The sequence below is a fragment of the Dromiciops gliroides genome, chromosome 5, assembly GCF_019393635.1.
Source record: "Dromiciops gliroides isolate mDroGli1 chromosome 5, mDroGli1.pri, whole genome shotgun sequence".
NCBI lineage: Eukaryota > Metazoa > Chordata > Mammalia > Microbiotheria > Microbiotheriidae > Dromiciops > Dromiciops gliroides.
The window spans coordinates 181224855-181244929 of record NC_057865.1 but is presented as its reverse complement, the minus strand read 5'-3'; the positions used below and the strand labels follow the sequence as shown (position 1 = coordinate 181244929).

General features: G+C 36.9%; 1 protein-coding gene across 3 annotated transcripts in view; it reads left to right on the top strand.

Moving 5' to 3' along the window:
* The first annotated feature begins 555 nt into the window (after nt 1-555).
* The window catches only part of LOC122728395 (solute carrier organic anion transporter family member 1B1-like), an 83154-nt gene continuing 63634 nt past the window's right edge, over nt 556-20075 (top strand). The window contains exons 1-2 of one of the 3 annotated variants that reach the window (XM_043966977.1): nt 556-651; nt 11132-11263. In XM_043966977.1, the coding sequence (XP_043822912.1) occupies nt 11156-11263 (108 nt within the window). In that variant the 5' untranslated portion in view covers nt 556-651; nt 11132-11155. Of the gene's footprint in view, nt 652-11129; nt 11264-13644; nt 13770-17535; nt 17652-20075 lie in introns of those variants that run through there. The other 2 variants (XM_043966979.1, XM_043966978.1) reach the window with 2 other exon arrangements.

The window sequence follows — 20075 nt, the reverse complement described above, 5'->3', positions numbered from 1 at the left end:
CCAGAGTGGCTCATGACACAAAAATTGTTAAAACCCCTACATTAGGGGCTCTCTACATTGAGCAAAATAGAATGACTTTGATCTTTTTAAAAGAGAAAGGAACGTATGGAAATAATTTTGTTAATTACCTTTTCTAAATTGAATGGCACAAAATGCCTGTGATAATCCGAATTAAATATCATCTAGTAGAAGAAATACAAAGTGACTATCTAAGCTGAGTAAATAGATACCAGTGTTATAGTTCAAATCATTCTGAGAGCTCTAGTCTAGACAGGACAAGTCAACAAGTAAAACACTGTGCTAAGCCAGAATGGAAAACTTAAATATATTCAATGTAATTTTAATATAATTAATGTAATTATAAAATTTGGTGAACACATCATTATTATATTTTTTAATATAAGCTTATAAGAAATAGAAGATGCTAAAAAAACAAAAGAAATGTCAATTTCCTGAAAGTTTACATTAACTCAGCAATTTATTTCTATTTGACTAGGATTATGACCAGATAAGATAGTTAATCATCACTAGAGTGATTAAAATTTAAGAAAAAAAAAGCCAACACCGAGCTTTCTACTTAAAGACAGGCCATTCAATAGTAACAGCAAAAGGGATGGATGTACTGCAGCTGAAGTTGAATTCTAAATCTAGGTAAGAACCTTCTAGATTTGTTAATTGAAATATTTTTTCTACCCAATCAGTTTTGGTAAGCATTATGAATATTCCTGAAAAATATTTCAATTTACCAACATAAAGGTAGTTTAAAGACTTTGTTCTATTTACTCAAATGTTATTTTAAATGTATCTATGCTTTGTCTTTACTTTGTGCTTAAAGATAAATTTGAGAATTGTGCATAGATCAATTTTGAAATGGGAAGTACTGTTTCTGGTAAGTGCCAAACAGATATGGTAGATAAAGTAGAATATTTGAGTAGAGTTCCAATTCCTTTTATCCCATTCCCAACATAGTCTACGTCATTCCTCAAGTATATACACTCTATTCAGCTATCCAAGTAATTTATAAAGAAAGCTCATCTCCCCACATCCTACCTGTACTCTCCATAAGTAAGTCCCAGTGATCACAGACACTTATGGTAATTGAAGTTGTAGTCATTTTGGGAGGTATTTGAATGAGAATAGAGAGATGTCAGGGTACACCTGCAGGAAAATTAGTTTTGATAGCAGTTTATGTGAGTATGGGAAGAATTAAATTTCAAAGGAAACCAGAGACAACAAATGAGATTATCTCTGTTTCCCCTCCTTCAGCTCCTTGAGACACATGGCATTCTCTTTTCGAGACTCAAAACAGTAATTAAACATCCCATTCAGTTACTCTGAGAGTCTCAGGAAGTGAGGGAGGTGAGAGGGAGAAGAACCTGCAGGTTTAACAAAGGTGACATGCTGTTTGAGAGGAATTTTGGTGCCTTAGAAAGTACTGAGGTTCCTATGTATAGTCCCAACCATGCTAACTGCAATCTCAGGAAAGTAATTTAACCTTGGATACCTCAAAAAAGAGTAACTGATTTTATCTCTAAGCTCCTTTCCAGATCTAAAATTAAATGACTCTGCCTTCTCACTCTTGGCTCAGCTAAGGGAATTATCAAATTCATACCATTATCTTTGGATGGCCAGTTAGAGTTTGGAAGAAACTTAAAGAGATAATCTGATCCAACCCCCTAACTTTATAGATAAGGAACTGAGTACAGACCATTTAAGTAACTTGCACAAAGTCACACAGCTAGTTGGTGTCAAACCTGAAAAAAGCACCCAGATCTAAAAGGATTTGGGATTTTGGTAGACCATAAGCTTGATGTAAGTCAGCAGTAACTTTGGCAGCTCACAAAGTTAATGTCATCTTGGGTTACTATTTTTAAAAGTATAACTTCTAGGAGGTAAGAGACCCTCTGTATTTCACCCTGGTCAGGCCACAAATAAAGTGTATTTAGATCTGGCTTACACAGATTAAGAAGGACCTTGATAAACTAGAAACTTCCAGAGGAGGTAAGCCTAAATAGTGAAGGATCTAAAGTCCATGTTATGTAATGAAGAATGGTATTAACCGAGGATGTGTTGCATTTAGATGAAAAGATTAGGGGAAACATGATAGCTGTGTTCAAGTGTTGAAGACTTTTCATTTGGAACAGAAATGACTTGTTCTGTTTGGCCCCAGAGGGTAGAACCAAGAGCAAAGTGTCAAAGTTGCAAAGAGACACATTTAGGCTCAGTGTCAGGAAAAAATGAAAACAAAATAAATTTCTATTAAGATCTTTCCAAAAGCAGAAATAGCTAACTAGAGAATTTCATGAGAAGATTGGATGAGCATTTTGGGGGTACATAAAGGATTGTCTTTCAGGCATGAATTGAACTAGATGGTCTTTTGGGTCCCTATCATCTCTAAACATCTATGTTTTTGCAATATTCTAATCCAAAATGTAGTGTTCTTTCCCACCCTGCCATACTTGTACTAATTATAACCAAGGGAATGTTTGTCCCCATTGAAATCAAGTATAATATTTTCCTGTTCCTTTTTAAAAAATATAATCCCATGAAAGCAGGTCTGACAATTTATGTTTAGCTATTACAAATAAAATATGGTCATCCACTGCTGGTTCTTTTTTATTTATGTTTCTATAGCACAAATTTCATGCTTCCATTTTGACTAAAGAATGAAACTTTTAAATTCTTGATTTGATATATTGTTTATATGTGTGTGTTATATCCATATATCTTTACATACAAGTGTTACATGTAATACAAAAAGAAAAGGATGAGTTGCAACCTGATATTACATACTTCAGTGAAATCGCAGAAATATATAAGTATATAAAAGTCTATGGATATAAGCGTATAGACATATATTACATCTAAATGTAATGGAATCCTCTTTGAGATTGTTATATATGCATGCATTTTACACAAAGCTATGCACATATCCACTCCTAAGTTATAATATACTGATATATGAAATCATGTTTCTCAACCAAATATACTGGCAATATGGATATTTGCTCTGTTGATTCAGAGCAGCACCCACTCCCCAACTCACAGTCTTAAAAATTTTCCTGGGGCACTGAAAGGTTAAATGGTTGGCCCTTTGTCACAGAGGTAGTGTATGTCTGGGGCAACGTTTGAACCTAGGTATTCTAGACTTTATTCACTGTTTATTGGAGAAGAATTTGATATCTCTGCTTTTGAACTTCTATACATCCTTCAAAACATAACAAAAATGCTATTTCTTTATGGCCTTATTGATTTAGTGTGCTTTGGTAAACAGACTACCAGATTTATTTATTTGGGGGGGCAAAACAATGAGGGTTAAGTGACTTGCCCAAGGTCACACAGCTAGTAAGTGTCAAGTGTTTGAGGCTAGATTTGAACTCAGGTCCTCCTGAATCCAAGGCCAGTGTTCTATCCAGTGCACCCCCTAGCTGCCTCAACTTTATTGATTTAGAACTGAAATTATCTAGGTCAATGTCTCTTCATTTTAAATATGAGGAAACTGAGGCTGAAATAGGTCTTTAAGCAATTTGCACTAAGTACAAAAGTAAGTAGCAGGGGAGCAGTTAGGTGGCACAGTAGATAAAGCATCGGCCCTAAACTCAAATCTGACCTCAGACACTTGACACTTGCTGTGTGACCCTGAGCAAGTCACTTAACCCTCATTGTCCTGCCCCCCCCAAAAAATGTTTTTAATCTCAGACTTGGTTGGAAATATCATAACATATTTATTTCCTGAGGACTCACCTAACTTTTAAAGGGGGGCAGCTAGGTGGCACAGTGGATAAAATACCAGCCCTGTATTCAGGAGGACTTGAGTTCAAATCTGACTTCAGACACTTGACACTTACTAGTTGTATGACCTTGGGCAAGTCACTTAACCCTCACTGCCCCACCCCCAAAAAAGTATACTAAAAAAATAAATTTAAAAAATTTAAAGGTAAGTAGCAGAGTAGAGATACTTAAACAAGCCCTTTGACTCCAAATCCAGTGATGATGCTTCCAGATAATCTTTTTTTCTGAGCTTCCTTATAATATCACCCATAATTCACTCTAATTATGGAAATATCCTCTTACTTTTTGTATTATAGTCTTAATTTTTAAGATCAAAGACCTGTGACTTCACTGGTTTAGGAAACTCTCAATGAGGAAACCACTAAAGATCAACAGCTATTTCACAATAGCATCAGAGTTTGCTGAATCACTGAGAGTTTAAGTAATTCAAAGTGACACAGCAAGTCTATGACAGAGCATAACTTGAATCCTCAATATCTTAATAGATGATTCCATGATTTTTCAATACCAAATGATTTATCCACTGATGGGCAGCTCCTCTAGTCTTCACTCGTATGTTGCTGAATGGAACTGGAAGGAATCAAGAAAACATGCCTACTGTGTCCTCTGTAAACAAACCACTAATCTCAGCTGGGACCTTACTGCAACAAAGCAGTCTTACAATTTATCCCTAACTGATTTCCTAACCGATTCAACAGAGCAGCTGTTCCAAATCTTTTCTTATTTACTCAAAGCTCTCATGGTATTCCCTTCCCCAACCATCTCTGCTGAAAACCTATATTATTTCTTCACCAGAAAATTGAGGTTATTCTCTCCCCTCCCTTCTTCATCATTTCACATACTTTAGACATAATCCTCCATTATTTCTCTTTCACTACAAGCCTCCAATGAGGTGACATTTCTACTTGCCAAAGTCAACTCCTCTACATGTATTCCTTATCTTATTCCTATGTATTTTCTTTATGAAATTGCCTTCCCCATCATCCTCATTCTCTAAGTTTAATCACTTCATATATACTATCTCCTTCCCTGCAACCTGAACATCAACAATCTAGTCTTCCTGATCATTAATATAAATCATTACTATATCTACCATCCTAGCCAGTTATAATCTTGCATCTCTCATCTCTTCTCAGTGAAGGTCCTTGAAAAAAATCATGTATAATCATTACCTCTACTACTCTTTTCACTTTCTTCTAAACCCTATGGAATCTGACTTCTGACTTCATCATTCAAGTAAAGCTTGTCTTACTAAAGTCTCCTAAATACCAAATCTAATGGTTGCTTCTCAGTCCTCACATTTCTTTACTTCACTGAAGCATTTGACACTGTTGACTATTTTCTCTCCTTTCTGGGTTTTCATAACTTTCCTCCTTTTATCTCCTTTCTGTCTGACTACTTCCTGTCTGACTTCTTAGTCTCTTTTTCTGGATCTTTATCCATGTTAGGCTTAACAAATACCAGTGTCCACATTGCTCTGTCCTTAATAGTCTTATGTTTTTCTCTCTGGGATTTCTCACTTTTCAATCTCTTCAGCTCTTGTTTTTAATTATCATCTCCATGCAAATTATTTACAAACCAATTTATTCAGCCCTAGTTTTTCTCCTGACCTCTAGTCCTATGTCACCAACTGCTTTGTAGACATCTGAAAATGAGTGTCCTGAAGACATCTCAAATTCAAAATTTTCAAAAGCTAATTTATCACAAATCTTTCCTTCTGAATTTCCCTATCATTGTCGAAGTTATCATCATTCCTCTTATAGCCCATATTCAAAACCTCAGTGCTATCCTTCAGTTTTCTTTCTCACTCACCCTATATATACAACCAGTTTCCCAATGTTACAATTTCTTTTTTTCTACAACTATCTCATACATACCCTTCTTTCTGTCCACAGAGGCATAGACTTATCTCAGGCCTTCACCACCTCTCTCTTGGACTATTACAATAGCCATCTAATTGCTCTACCTGCCTAAATTCATCCCTACTCCAACCTACCCTCTACTTAGCCATCAAAGTAATTTCCTTAAGTGTAGACCTGCCTAGGCCACCTTACCCCATTCATCTAAACTAGAGTGGTTCATTCTTACCTCCAAGATAATATTTAAAGTATTTTGTTATACAATTTTAAACTCTGTTCTATCTAGTCCCTTTACATCTTTTCAATCTTCTTATATTCTCCATTTTGTGAACTCTAAGACCCAGCCATATTGGCCTACTCTCTATTTATAACAAACAACAATACATCTCCCATCTCTGTGATTTTGCACTATCTCTTTCTTATGACTAAAATTCTTTCCCTTTCGGCCTCTTACTTTTAAGATTCCTTGACTTCCTTTAAGTCTCTCCTTAAGAACCATCTTCTCTAGAAAGTCATTCTGGTTTCCCTAATTTCTAGTGCCATCTCTCTTGTTAGGGACAAGATTGATGCCAGAATTTTATTAGCTTATATTTAATGTTGGGACAAAAGTGGCACTTCTAGGCCATTAAATATTTACCAAAAAAGTCTACTTAGCCCTAACATAGTAAGGATATTGAACAAAATAGAGTAGTACATAGCTTAAATAGACATGACTCCTTTTCCTCTCCATATAGAAACAAGTCTGGTCAGTGGATGAGAGTATGGTGACTTTTGTGGTCTCAGGATATGCACCATGTCTGAATGGTCCCAGACAATGTGGATAGGACTTTTTGTGCCCTTAGTTGACCAGGAGACCAAAACACTACCAGAAGCAAAAAGCAAACTGTGTTGAGGAGGTATATTTTGAGCCTTGCCCTACACCCACCCTTAATGAATCTGTAGCCTTTTAGTTAATATCTATCTGAACCCATATTGTGGAAGTAGTGGACCTTGGTAGACATGTCTTATCAAAATTTGTGAGATTACCTTCCATTTACTTTTTTTTTTTTTTGCGGGGCAGTGGGGGTTAAGTGACTTGCCCACGGTCACACAGCTAGTAAGTGTCAAGTGTCTGAGGCCGGATTTGAACTCAGGAACTCCTGAATCCAGGGCCGGTGCTTTATCCACTGCGCCACCTAGCTGCCCCCCATTTACTTTTTATCTTGTGTGTTCTGATATGTTGGGTACCAATTAGAATGTAAATTCCTTCAGATTACAAATTCTTTATATCCCCAGTACTAATTATAGTCCTTGACACATAGTAATTTTTAAATAAATGCCTATTGATTGATTGGTCATAAGCATTTTTCAAACTGATCCTCAAAGAAAAGACACAATTTTTGGTTATTGGACCTATACTTAAAGTTCTAGTTTAGTAACATATCTATTACACATTCATGTCTACATTTGGGGGGGGTGAGGCAATTGGGGTTAAGTGACTTGCCCAGGGTCACACAGGTAGTAAGTGTCAAGGGTCTGAGGCCGGATTTGAACTCAGGTCTTCCTGAATCCAGGGCCGGTGCTCTATCCACTGAACCACCTAGCTGCCCCTCATGTCTACATTTTTAAGTGAGCTATATCATAAATGTCTTATTCTCATCTTTATCTTCTTGCACTTAAAGAGACCTAAATCCTTCTAAAAGATATGGCTGCCCTACTTCTCCTTGCCAGAACAGGATTAGCCTGATACACTGGTCCAAAAGGAAGAGTGTGCATTCACTTTGTCCAACAATACCATTTGCAAGCCCTTTCTCTGCTTCCATCATTTAGCCACCTCTCCTCCTTGGAGGATCACTGTACAGAGATATATCACCTTCTCAGGATCCCCAAAGGAAGTCATTTGCTAATCCTCTCATCATTCTCCCTTTTTTCTCAAGGACTTTTATATCTACTAACTTGTCCACTCTAGCCCCCATCCTTGTAATAAAGAATCTCATCAATTGCATTGATGTTCCATTAAATACCCTGACTTCAATTCATGACTATTGAACTTGGAAGTTGACCATTCAACTTCCAAAACTTCCACCTTCACCACAATTCAGCCAAACATATCAACAGTCATTCTTAAAATCCATAGCTTCCTTCAAATCACAATTTAGGTGCTACCATATACAAAAGTCCTCCCCTTTCCACATTACCTTTTGTATATTTTGTATTTGTGTGCATACATGTTTTTTTTCCCCAGATAGAATGTAAGCCCTTGAAAGAAATACCACTTTCATGTTTGTCTTTGAATTTCTACTGTCTGGCACAATGGCTAGCACATAGTAGGTACTTAATAAATGCTTTTTGGTTGATTGATTAATGCAATCAAAACTTAGACCCAAATATCTTTTATATTTAAGTGCATACATTGAAATGTATACATAAAAACTGTTCCATTACATTTGTAATATATATACATATATATATGTGTGTGTGTGTGCATGCATACACACATACATACATACATGGTGCAGTGAACTAGTAGGTAAAAAGTTTTCCTTGGATTCAGAAAAAACTGAATTCAAGTCTTGTCTCTAAATCCTGCTGACTATATGAAATTGAAGTTAAGGCAATAAGAATCACTTAACTTCTTTTTTCACAGACGACCCTGTGCATTGGTAGATTTTCCTCATTGGTAAAGTCATTGGAATGAAATTGTATATATGGAACAAATAATAAATTACACATACACATATGCATATTTAAATAATTCAGTGTTTCTGTGATATTTTGGTGCAGGTTCAATCAAACTACAATTCAACCATATTTTCTTATTTATTATGTATTATTTTATAATATATGTAAACTAAATCTTTTTTAAAAAACAACACATGCTCTATTTAAATATAAAATGAAAACACATCAGAAATTCATGCCTGTTATTTTAATAAAAATGCAAGCAGGAACAAAATATAGATGCCTAGATTTCATTTTTAATCATTGGTGTGAATTATTCTACCCATTGTCATGTAACTATACTTGCTGAATAGCAATGGGAAATATTTGCCTGGATTACAATGGAGACAATCATTCTCTTGGTAACAATGAGCACAAGTAAGCTCTAGTGGTCCTTCCATCCCACCCAATGTCAGTGGATGGCTTTGTATAAACTGAAGCATTAAATTTAAAATCAGGATATTGGGACTCTGGTTGGAGTCTTGGTTGGACCATGAACAGTTATGATTCATTCTGTACTATTGCTACTCAGTTTCTTCCTCCATACAAATAATGATCATATGATCTTTAATTTCCTATCTAGCCCTTAATACTTTGACCTTTGTTTTCCCGCCAATAAAGCCAAGAGAGGAAAGGCAGTCATGTAATTTTAGAACTGAGGGATCATGAAGTCAAAACCTCTCATTCCATGGATGGCAAAACTAAGGTCAGATGACTTCTTTAAATTTAGTCACATAGTTGTGAATATGTGTATTTGATTCAGTTCAATTCAATAACAATTTATTAAGCCTTTACTGTGCGTGGATCATTGGGTTGTTCAGTGCCTGAGAGAGGAAAAAAAGATTAGAGAAGGCAGAGACCCTTAACTCAGAAAGGTTGCTATCTAGTAAAAAAAAACACAAAGTTTCATTTGCACAAAGTAAATATAATACCTGACACAGTGAGGGCATCAGAGGAGTGAAAGTGGTTTGCTTTGAAAGATCTGAGGAGGTAAAGATTATTATTATGAGAGGTTGTCATAACCAGCTACAGAGAAAAGGTGAGTAGATATTTAATGATTGTGTCTTTGAAGGATGAGAAAAATGAAAGAATTGGGAAAGTGTTTCTGTGTGTATATACAGGGGGCATGACAATAAGTGTGAGATAGTGGTATATAAATAACATATAAATGAAAAGAGTGATGTTCAGTGTGGGACACTTGCAAGACTGACATTCTTGACAGATCAAGGGTGCCAAGGTAACCAATCAAATTTATTTGGGCTTGAATTTGGGTCCATGATGGAGTAGATTTTAAAGCAAAACCTCCATCTGAAGAATGCTCATGATGACCTCCCTTTTTTCTGCTTATCCAAATCTTATTCAAATGTCAGGAATCAATTCAAATCCCTCCTCCTCCACTGTCTCCTTTAGCTTAAAATGAATTCCTTTCTTTTCTGAATTTTTGTAAGATTTCTTGTTTTCACTATGCAACCCTTAATTTTGTTTATTTATTTATAATTAAATTTCAATGTATAATAATAATAAATACATTTAGTCATGATTAATTATTTATTCATTAAGCACTTAGTATATGATTTCTTATATAGCCATGTATTGTCTTTCTGTTGCTACTTGTATATGAGTGTTCTCTAGCTAGATAAAAAATTACAAACAGAATCATTGTCTTATAGTTTCCTTCTATCCATCAACCCATAGAATTTATTTTTTTTTTATTTTTTTTTTATTTTAGTGAGGCAATTGGGGTTAAGTGACTTGCCCAGGGTCACACAGCCAGTAAGTGTCTGAGGCCGGATTTGAACTCAGGTACTCCTGACTCCAGGGCCGGAGCTCCATCCACTGCTCCACCCAGCTGCCCCCAACCCATAGAATTTAACAGCTGGAAATCAATTCTATTAAGCAAACAAGTTAATGTTGTTCAGTCATTCAGTCATGTCCAAATCTTTGTAACCCTGTGGATGACACTAACTGTGGGATTTTCTTGTTAAAGTTATTAGAGTTGTTTTCAATTTCCTTCTCCAATGGATCAAAGCAAAAAGGAAGTTAAGGGAATTGTCCAGAGTTTCACAGATATTAAGTGTCTGAGATCAGATTTGGAATCAGGTTTTCCTGAATCCAAGCCCAACACTCTATCCACTGAAGCACCTTGCTGCCTCCTAAGCAAACAATTATTATTATTAGGTGCCTACTGTGTGCAGGGCACAATATTGGAAAGGGGAGGTTAAAAAAACAGTTCCTGATCCAAAGGATATTAACTTCTATTTGGAAGTAACCTTAGAGAAAAGCTATTTTATCCAACTTCACATTTTTCATATGAGGAAATTGAGATTGTGTAGGACAAGATTACATGGTAGTTAATGACAAATTCAGGAATAAAACCCAATGTTCTTTTTTTCCAGGATTTTTTCTCTATATTATGCTAGTGGAGACCTAGGAAAGTACTGGACACAGAACAGACTTTCCAGAACTCCTTGATATTTGACTGATCTGAATGGAGATAATAACTACAGCAAAGTATGGTAGGAGAGAAGAATTCTCTGGGTTTCATTCCAACTTAGTTATTAAAATTAGCTGTGATCTGCTCAGACCACTTCTCTCTGAGTCTTAGTTCTTCATTTATAGAAGAAAAGGTTTGACTGAACAATCTCAAACATCTGTTGCAGTGATAACATTCAAAGTTTCTTTGATATAGACAGATATGTCACAACTGGGTTTGGATAAAGGAGAAGGTAGTAATCATTTCATACATTAAAATAAAGAAAAATCTGATCTTCTCCCTCCAGGTAATAACTTCAAGACAAGAAAACATGGCACCAAAACCAGATCTCTCAGATACCAGGAAGGACTCAAATCAATATTCAACAGATGCACAGTCATCAGTCAAGAAGAAAACTAAATGTATCAGTGGCTTGAAGGTTCAATGAGTTATATTATTTTTTATATTTGAATAATCAAATGAGTAATTATAATTAAAATGAGAGAAGTTTCTAATTGGAGAGGAATAACACTGTTGAGGAGAGACAGCATTGCAAAGTGGACTGAGAATTAGGCCAGGGACACAAATCCCAGAATTCAAGTCTCACCACCAACACATACTGCTAATATTACCCTGAAAAACACTCAAAGACTCTAAATTACATAGAAAGTGTTGATCTTCATGGGCAAAGAGAATTCATCAAATTCATGGTGATTATATTAGAAGTCCTGCCCCCCCCAAAATAAATAAATAATAGGTAGATAGATAGATAAATTAAATGAGTCAATAAATAAATATGTAAATAAATAAGTAAATAAATAATGAATGGACAAGCAAATAAATAAGTGAATAAAGAAATAGATAGATAAATTAAATGAGTAAATAAATAAGTAAATAAATAGATTAAAAATGAATGGACAAGCAAATAAGTAAATAAATGAATGAATGAATAAGTGAACAAATAAATAATAGATAGATAAATTAAATGAGTAAATAATTAAATATGTAAATAAATAAGTAAATAAATAGACAAGCAAATAAATAAATGAATAAGTGAATACATAGATAGATAGATAGATAGATAACCTAAGCAGAATTTTCTAGAAAAATCTTAATTGAAATAAATTCCCAAACGCTGAAATCCTTCAGATATCAGTTTAATTTTGCAGGTCACCAGAACCTTTAACTAAGCCTAGGAACCTCTCAGTGATGGTTTCTTGATGAAATGACATGCTTAGAGCTAAAATTGAAAATCTGAACAAAGGGACAAAGGGACAAAATTTTAGTCCCTTCATTCTGATACTTGCCATATAGATACAAATATAGATGTAGATATATAGATATAGATGTAGATTGTAGATTATAGATGTAGATACAGATATAGATAAGATACATATAGATATAGATAGATATACACACATATAACATCTATCTAGTATCAGAATATATATATAAATATATATATGTATTTATACACAGATATATACACATATACATGACATTTTTATATTAATAGATCAAGTATGGGAAAGTGTCAGAATGGATTTGTATGTTCATATATAGGAACTGTCCTCATTAAAATACTGAGCACTAAATATGAGACTATCAGAAAGAAGGGACACTGGATCATCCCAGCAAAAAGCAGGTCCTGTGCTTAAAAGAACATAAAATAATAGGTAAAATTAGACCAGTAATGACAGGGGAAGAAGGGACAAGTAATATTTGTGATTCTTTCTTGAGGGGTACCAAGATGGTTAATGACCAGACAAACCTGATTGTCTGTCTTACTGAGACACATCTGAAAAAATGAATGAGTGGAGGTTGCATGAATGAAAGAAAAAGCACTTACTAAGGGCAAGACTGTGTTAAGTGGTGGGGATACAAATGAAAAAGTGAAACAGTCCCTGTTTTCAAAAAGCCCACATTCTTATAAGGAGAGACAAAGCATATTGGTCAGTGGTACCCTAGGAAAAAAAATCTGGTATAGTGACAGTCACTTTAAGGCAAGTTGAAAAATGGCCAGGGTGAATGATGGGACTGGATATAAAACATGGTCTGGTCTGGGGTCAGATAAATGGAGTGAATTAGTAAGTGTGCACATAGGAATTGGAATAGTGTATGTGTATGTATATATGGAGGCAGCATTATAGCTCCAGTCAAGATAGCTCAATCCCTGGACAGGAGTTCCAGACTTTAATGGATTGATTTTCCCAGGGACTGGAGGCATAATTTCTAGAACCTTAGTAACAGAGTCCTGTTCCAGATGGAGAAAAGCATCAGAAGAAGCAGGGAAGATAGTGTCACAAGAAACATGTGCCAGTAAATTCACAGTGGAGTCTGCAGTCAACAGAAGAAGTACTCTAGGACATAGTAACTAGCATCTGAAGGTCGGATGCCAGAATGGGAAAGACTCAGTGTATATCTTCACTCCAAAAAAATTTCCAGGATTATATCTGGAAACAGAAGACAAAGGTTTATAGACTCTTGGCTTGAAAGTTATCCTTCAAGCCTGAAGTATTATCTCCCCTCCTCTTCTTCAGTCACTCATTCCATGTTTTCAGGTCCTTTGACTCCCTGAGAACATCACTACTAGGTGAATGAAACCATGTTTTCTGGTTCAGTGTACCTTGATCATTAGTCCCATTGCTTATCTTCTGACTTTTACCCATGGACTTAGGGAAGGATTGGTTGATCACAGCTTTCCCTATCTCCTACTTGATTTGTCCCTGATCATGGTTATGTGGTGTCACTTGCTCTTTCTCCATGTGGTCAGCATCTGCTCTCCTACACTTCAATGAAAAGCCCCCTTTGACTTTTAAGGCAACAATTTGTTGAAACCATCCAAAAGGAAAAGTGAACATAAGATTGAGAAAGACAACTTGAAATTCTCCTGGAGCCAAGACATATGGATCTTTTCAGTATCAGGCTAAAGGTTTCAAATGAAGGTGAGCTAGGGATAATGAAGGACATAAATGGTGCCTGATTCTCCCCAGAAAATTATTCCATTTGGCAAAAAAGTGTATCCTGACATTTTTGGAAGAGCTATAAAGACCTACCTTAACATGCTAAATGTAGAGTGAATAAGAAAAGTTTTGTCACTGGTCCTGCCCTAATAGGTGGGCACCCTTGATTGCAAAATCTTTGATCAAGAATCAAAGAGTAGGGGCAGCTAGGTAGCGCAGTGGACAAAGCACCGGCCCTAGAGTCAAGAGTACCTGAGTTCAAATCCAGCCTCAGACAGTTGACACTTACTAGCTGTGTGACCCTGGGCAAGTCACTTAACCCTCACTGCCCCACCAAAAACAAAACAAACAAACAAAAAGAATCAAAGAATAGAGTTAAATTCTCCTTCTACCCACATTGATCAGCCTGTGGACTATCCAGGCAGCCCAAAACTGATGGACACACTATCCAAGTCCTTTGTATAACAGGGACTCACCAGAAAAGGCGTTAAGTAACAAAGAACAGATATCACCATGCTCATAATACATAAGCCATCCAGAAACAAACTATAGGGAATGTCTAAAGTGTTTACATCTTCAAATGTGGTGTAACAGAGAACTCTACCATTTTTCATATTATTATAATAGTGGAAAATTCATCAGTATTCCCCAAAATGTTAGACTGCTTGATATTAAGGTTACAGAATGGTTTGGGCAGGTGTTGGGACTTCCAATGAGCTTCCCTATTATAATAGAAAGGGCAGAAATGATAGCCTGAATTGGGATGAGAACCCACCTTACCCCCACCAACAAATCCATCCTCATTATGCATGTTAACTGATTTATGACACTGGCAGGGGCATGTACTGAGGGAATTCTTACCACCTCTATCCAGACATCTTTGTCCTTTATGTGGTAGCTCTCCAAAACCTCTCATTCACATAGGTCTCCAATTCTCAATTAAGTGTGGTCCCCTGGGATGATGGTTAACTGTGTCTAGCAGACCCCTAAAGGTGTGAAAGTCTTCTTCCACCCATTAAACCATCACTCAGGCATAGGGCCTATTACCCCCTTCATGTCCCATGGTAAGATTGGAGAGCATTTAAGGTAGATGGCCCCACGTAACCCTATAGTCTTATTGAAAACATGTAAAGTTCTGGAAAGTTCCAGGTCATGCTTGGTCCCTAATTACTTTTTCTTCTTTTCTTGGTATATCCTGATCAGAGTACTAAGAGGCTAACTAATTTCGTTCTTTTCTTCTCTTCCTCATTCCCCACTTCTTTTTCTTGTCTCCTCCTGCTATTTCTCCTCTTCTTCTTCATTATTATTATTAACATTATTTCCTTAGGATGAATAAATATAATGAGAAAAAAATAAGCAATCACAAAATTTGAGCTTGCTGATTCTTCAGCTAACTACTGAGGAGGGGGGAAATCACTGAATTCCTCCACCTCCAAAATGGTGAGAAAGCCTGTCTGCTCCACTTCCTGACAGAGGTCTTGAGTTGTCCAATGATAAAACAGGGACTGATGATTTGGAGATTTTCAAAAATAATTCTGCATATTTTCAGTCAGTACACTTTTACCCAAAAGTTTTTCTTCAGTTTAATTTGTGCCTGGATAGTTAAGAAAAGATCACAAAGGTCAGTGCAAATTCTAAATACATGACTTGTAATTCTGACCTTTTAGAGAAAAGACACAAAGTCTATTTGTTTAGGGATTAATGGAAAAACCTGTTCTGTTTAAATATTTAAGTAATATTTAAAGAGTAGGATGGTTTGTCATGGTTGGGAGAAGCACTATAAAATGTGATACTATGTTATTGAACTGTCATACTGTTTGTTCCTCAGGGCAGCTAGGTGGTGCAGTAGATAAAGCATTGGCCCTGGATTCAGGAGGACCTGAGTTCAAATCCAGCCTCATACCCTTGACACTTACTAGCTGTGTGACCCTGGGCAAGTCACTTAACCCCAATTGCCTCACCAAAAAAAAACCCAAACATATTGTTTGTTCCTCTTGTTGTGCTGTGCACATTACTATACTTCCTTTTACAGAGACAAGTTCAAGCAAGTAGAAACCAGGAATAACAAATAAGCTTACCAAGGTTTATATATAATGTTTTAAATTAGATATAATGTATTAAAGAGAAGGCACTAGGACTTATGCATTTGATCTATGAGGAGCGTCTGAAGAAACTATTAGAACTAAGGAAATTAGCAGTTATTTAATGTATATAACCATAATCACTGCTTGTCTCTACTTAGTCCCCTGACTAAGTCTATCATGGGCTGCCTTAGACAATCAGCTACACAAACTTCTACCATTAGCAAGCAGATGGCAGAAAAGCAGTCACAACCTGGCTCTAGCTGCTGACCATTCTATCCCTATACTAATCACCTGTCACCACTGCAGGAGTGACAGATAAGTTGGCAAACAATTGTTCCTACAGATGCCTAAAGTAACAACAACAGGAAGGTAGATTGACAGACTGTTCCTGCCCTAGGCCCATACCTTTCCATAGCTCTATGCCCCCTACTGTGCACTGTCCTCCATCTTCTCCTTTATCCCACTAAAGTCGCAATAGCACATTTATCATACTTAGTATGATTGGCATCAAATACTGAACAATAAACTACTGTATGCATTTGTCTCCTAATTCTAAGCAAATACCACCCAGCCCTTCCACTCTGCCCCATGGAATGTCTGTTCCATAAGCAACAAACTCCCCTTAAACTCCTTCAGTCTTTCAGTTATTAGTGAAACCTGGCTTCCCCCATGATAATACAGAATCCTTGGCCATCCTTGGCTGTACTTTCAACTCATTCCCCTCAGTTCACTGTTTGAACCAGGCAGTTGAAATACTCCTTGCTCTTCATTGTGACTTCCAGGTTCTCTCTCTATCTTCATTCAGTAACTGCTCTTCTTTTGAGCTTCATACAAATCACCTCTACTACATAATCAAAATCCTAATAGCTGTTGTCTACAAATCTCCAAATCACCCTCCTTTCTTACTCAATGATTTTGGTGCACAGCTCACAACTTTTTTCTCGTCTTCAACTCCTGACCTGATGTTTCTCTTCCTCAACTCCTGACTTTAACTCATACTGACTCTACCTCAAACACCCTAACCAATAAGTTCTTCAAACTTTTCACTTTCCCTGACCTGGTCCTCTACCCTACTTCAGTAACACACAGAGATAATCAAACACTTGATCTTCCCATTATTCCAAATTCCCTTATCAAAACATAAATTAATAGTCCTCTACTTCTCCTTCTGCCTTTCCTTACTAATCCCTACTCTTCATCCATAGCATGACCTTCAATCACTTGACCTCTCATTTCTCTCCCAGGCCATTTCCCCTGCATTAGCCACTCTCTCCCTGTCTCCCTCCCTTTACCCCTTAGGGAACCAATTCAGCTCTCTACTGTCATCCTTTCTTGAGGACCTAACACCCTTATGATTTCACTAATTACATCCTGCCAAGACTCAGCTTTGGGTCACTCCCACCATTCTTCATCTTGTGTTTCTTCTTCTACATCTTCAGGTGGTCCTGAATGTAGGTGGGGAAAAAAACTATTCTAACTGGGTGCACAAGAAATTTATATTATACAACCTTAACTGGGTTCTCAATGATGGTAGACAATCATTATCAACTCACTGTCCCACTCTTCAAAGTGGCTTTTCCAAACCTTTTCATTCCTCCTTGAACCTTCCATAGCTCTCTGTCCCCCAACTCTTTCAGGTGAGAAAATTGCCATTTATTTTACAGGAAAAAAGAATGAAGACATTTGTCCTGAGCTGCCTTCTTCTCCACTGTTCCTGATCTCATATTGCATATAGACTTCTGCCACTATCTCTTGCATAATATTTGTCTCACATGATAAGGTAACCTTACTCTTTATCAAGGCTAATCTTTCCTCCTGCTCAATTAATCAAATTCCATCCTATCTTCTCCAGCAGATTGCCTCCCTGCCATCCCAATTTATTAATTGTTTTTATCTCTTCCTGTCTACTGGCTTATTCCTTACTGACTACAAACATCAAAAAAAAACAACCTCATTTAATCTTCTGTCTTTGCTAATGTTTGTTTGTTGTCTTCTTCACTAGATTTTGAACTCATTGAGTATATGGATTCTTGTTTGCTTCTTCTTGTATCCCCAGCATTTAGAATAGTGCCTGGAACTATTTATTGGCTGACTGGCTTATTTATTGAATGATTGTATGACTAAGTCCCTAGCATTTGTCTTTAGAATAGAAATATACTCCATTCATAAAGCAATTATACAAACTGAGTACAAAATTTATCTGTTTATATATTCTTTGGACCCTGCTTCTGACAAGTTCTTTGATGTAATCAATTCCCTCTGCCCTTTCAAATCTAAATCCCAGGAGTCTGGAAGCAGTGGTTTGCCAAGAAGGATTATCTAGGCTTAAGTCTAATTTACCAAGAACACTTGGTTATTGTCATGCATCAATCTTGGGTTCAGGTCTAAAGAAACGCTATTTTCCTCATATATTGAGATCATAAAAACACCTTCTTTTTGTCCAGATATTTAATATCCTTAAGATTATAACTCTTGTAGAGAAAGATTCAGACAGACAGACAGATGGACAGACAGACAGAAACAGAGATTGAAAAATATTATGTAACAGAGGGAAGGTATCCAAATTGAGGGGTTGAAGAAGATTTCCTGAAGAAAGTGAGATTTTAGTTAAGACTTAATCCAGGGAGGTCAGTAAGCAAAGTGAAGAGGGAGAGCATGCCAAGTATGGAAGATAACCAGAGAAAATGACTAAAGACAAGAGATAGAGTTTCTTCTTTGTTGGAAGTCAGGAGGCTCATGTCAGTGGATCAAAGATGTCAGGGAGTCATTTGTAAGAAAAATGGAAGGGTAGGAGGTGTTTAGATTATTAAAGACTTTGAATGCCAAACAATATTTTGTGTTTGCTCCTGGGCACAATAGGAAGTCACTGGAGTTGTTGAGTAGGAGCATGGGGATGGGGAATGATTGGATCTTTATTTCAGGAAAATCGCTTTAGTGGCTGAATGGAGGATGGATTGGAGTGGGGAAGAGATTTGAGACAGGTAGATGTACCAACAGACTATTACAATAATCAAGGCATTAGGTGATGAGGGCCTGCACTAGAATGGTGGCACTGTCAGAGGAAAGAAGAGGGCATATTTGAGAGATTTTGCAGGCCTTACCTTGGATTTGGAGGGGGGGTAAGAGATAGTGAGGAATCCAAGAAGACTCCTAGGTTGTGAGCCTGAGGGACTGGGTAAATGATGTTGCCTTCTGTAGTAATAGGGGAGGTAGGAAGAGGGATTATTAAGATAAAAAATAATGAGTTCTGTTTTAGACATATTAAGTTTAGGATATCTACTGGACACCCTATTTAAAAGTCTGCAAGACAGGCAAAGATTTGATAATGGAGTTCAGCAGCGATATTGGGACAAGAAAGGTAGATTTGATGATCATCATCATAAAGATGGGAGTTCAATCCATGGGAGCTTATAAGATCACCCAGTGAAAAAGTATAGAAGAGAAGGGGGCCCAGAACAGAACCCTGAGGAGTACCCTCATTGAGAAAGCATAAGTGAGAGGAGGATATAGCAAAGTAAACTGAGGAAAAGCACTTAGGTAGGAGACAGTGTTATCTCAAAAAACTAGAGAGAGAGAATGTCAAGGAAGAGAGGGTGATCAACATTGTCAAAAGCTGAAGAGAGGTCAAAAAGAATGAGGACTGAAAGAGAGCTACTGGAATTGGCAACTAAGAGATCATCAATAACTTTGGAAGGAATAATTTCAGTGAAATTACAAGGTCAGGAACCAGATTGTAAAAGCTTAAGGAGAATGAGAAAAGAGAAAGTGGAAGCACCTATTGTAGACAATATTTTAGAGTTTAGCTACAAAAGGCAGAAAAGATATAGCATGGGTTGAAGGTTCAAGTGAGTACTTTTTTTTAGGACATGGGAAATATGGGCATGTTTGTAGGCAGTAGGCAATGAGCCAATAGAAAGGGAAAGACTGAAAATAAGTGAGAGAGGTGGGAGTAGAATCCAACCCTGTGATCACACTGGCACAGATCCAGTCCCAGGGAGGCTGCAACAGAGAAATTTACCCCAAACCTCTGAATCATCTGCAGTGCCAGCATCTTCTGGAACTAAGCTCATGGTCTGATGAGAGGGCTGAATGACTGGCCAGGGTGGGGGGGAGACTACAGTGTTTTCTGTGGGAGCTGAGGAGGAATTCAGTTGTCATACCCCAGCAGAGAACCAGGAAGAAATCTTGAGGGACAGCCCAGGTA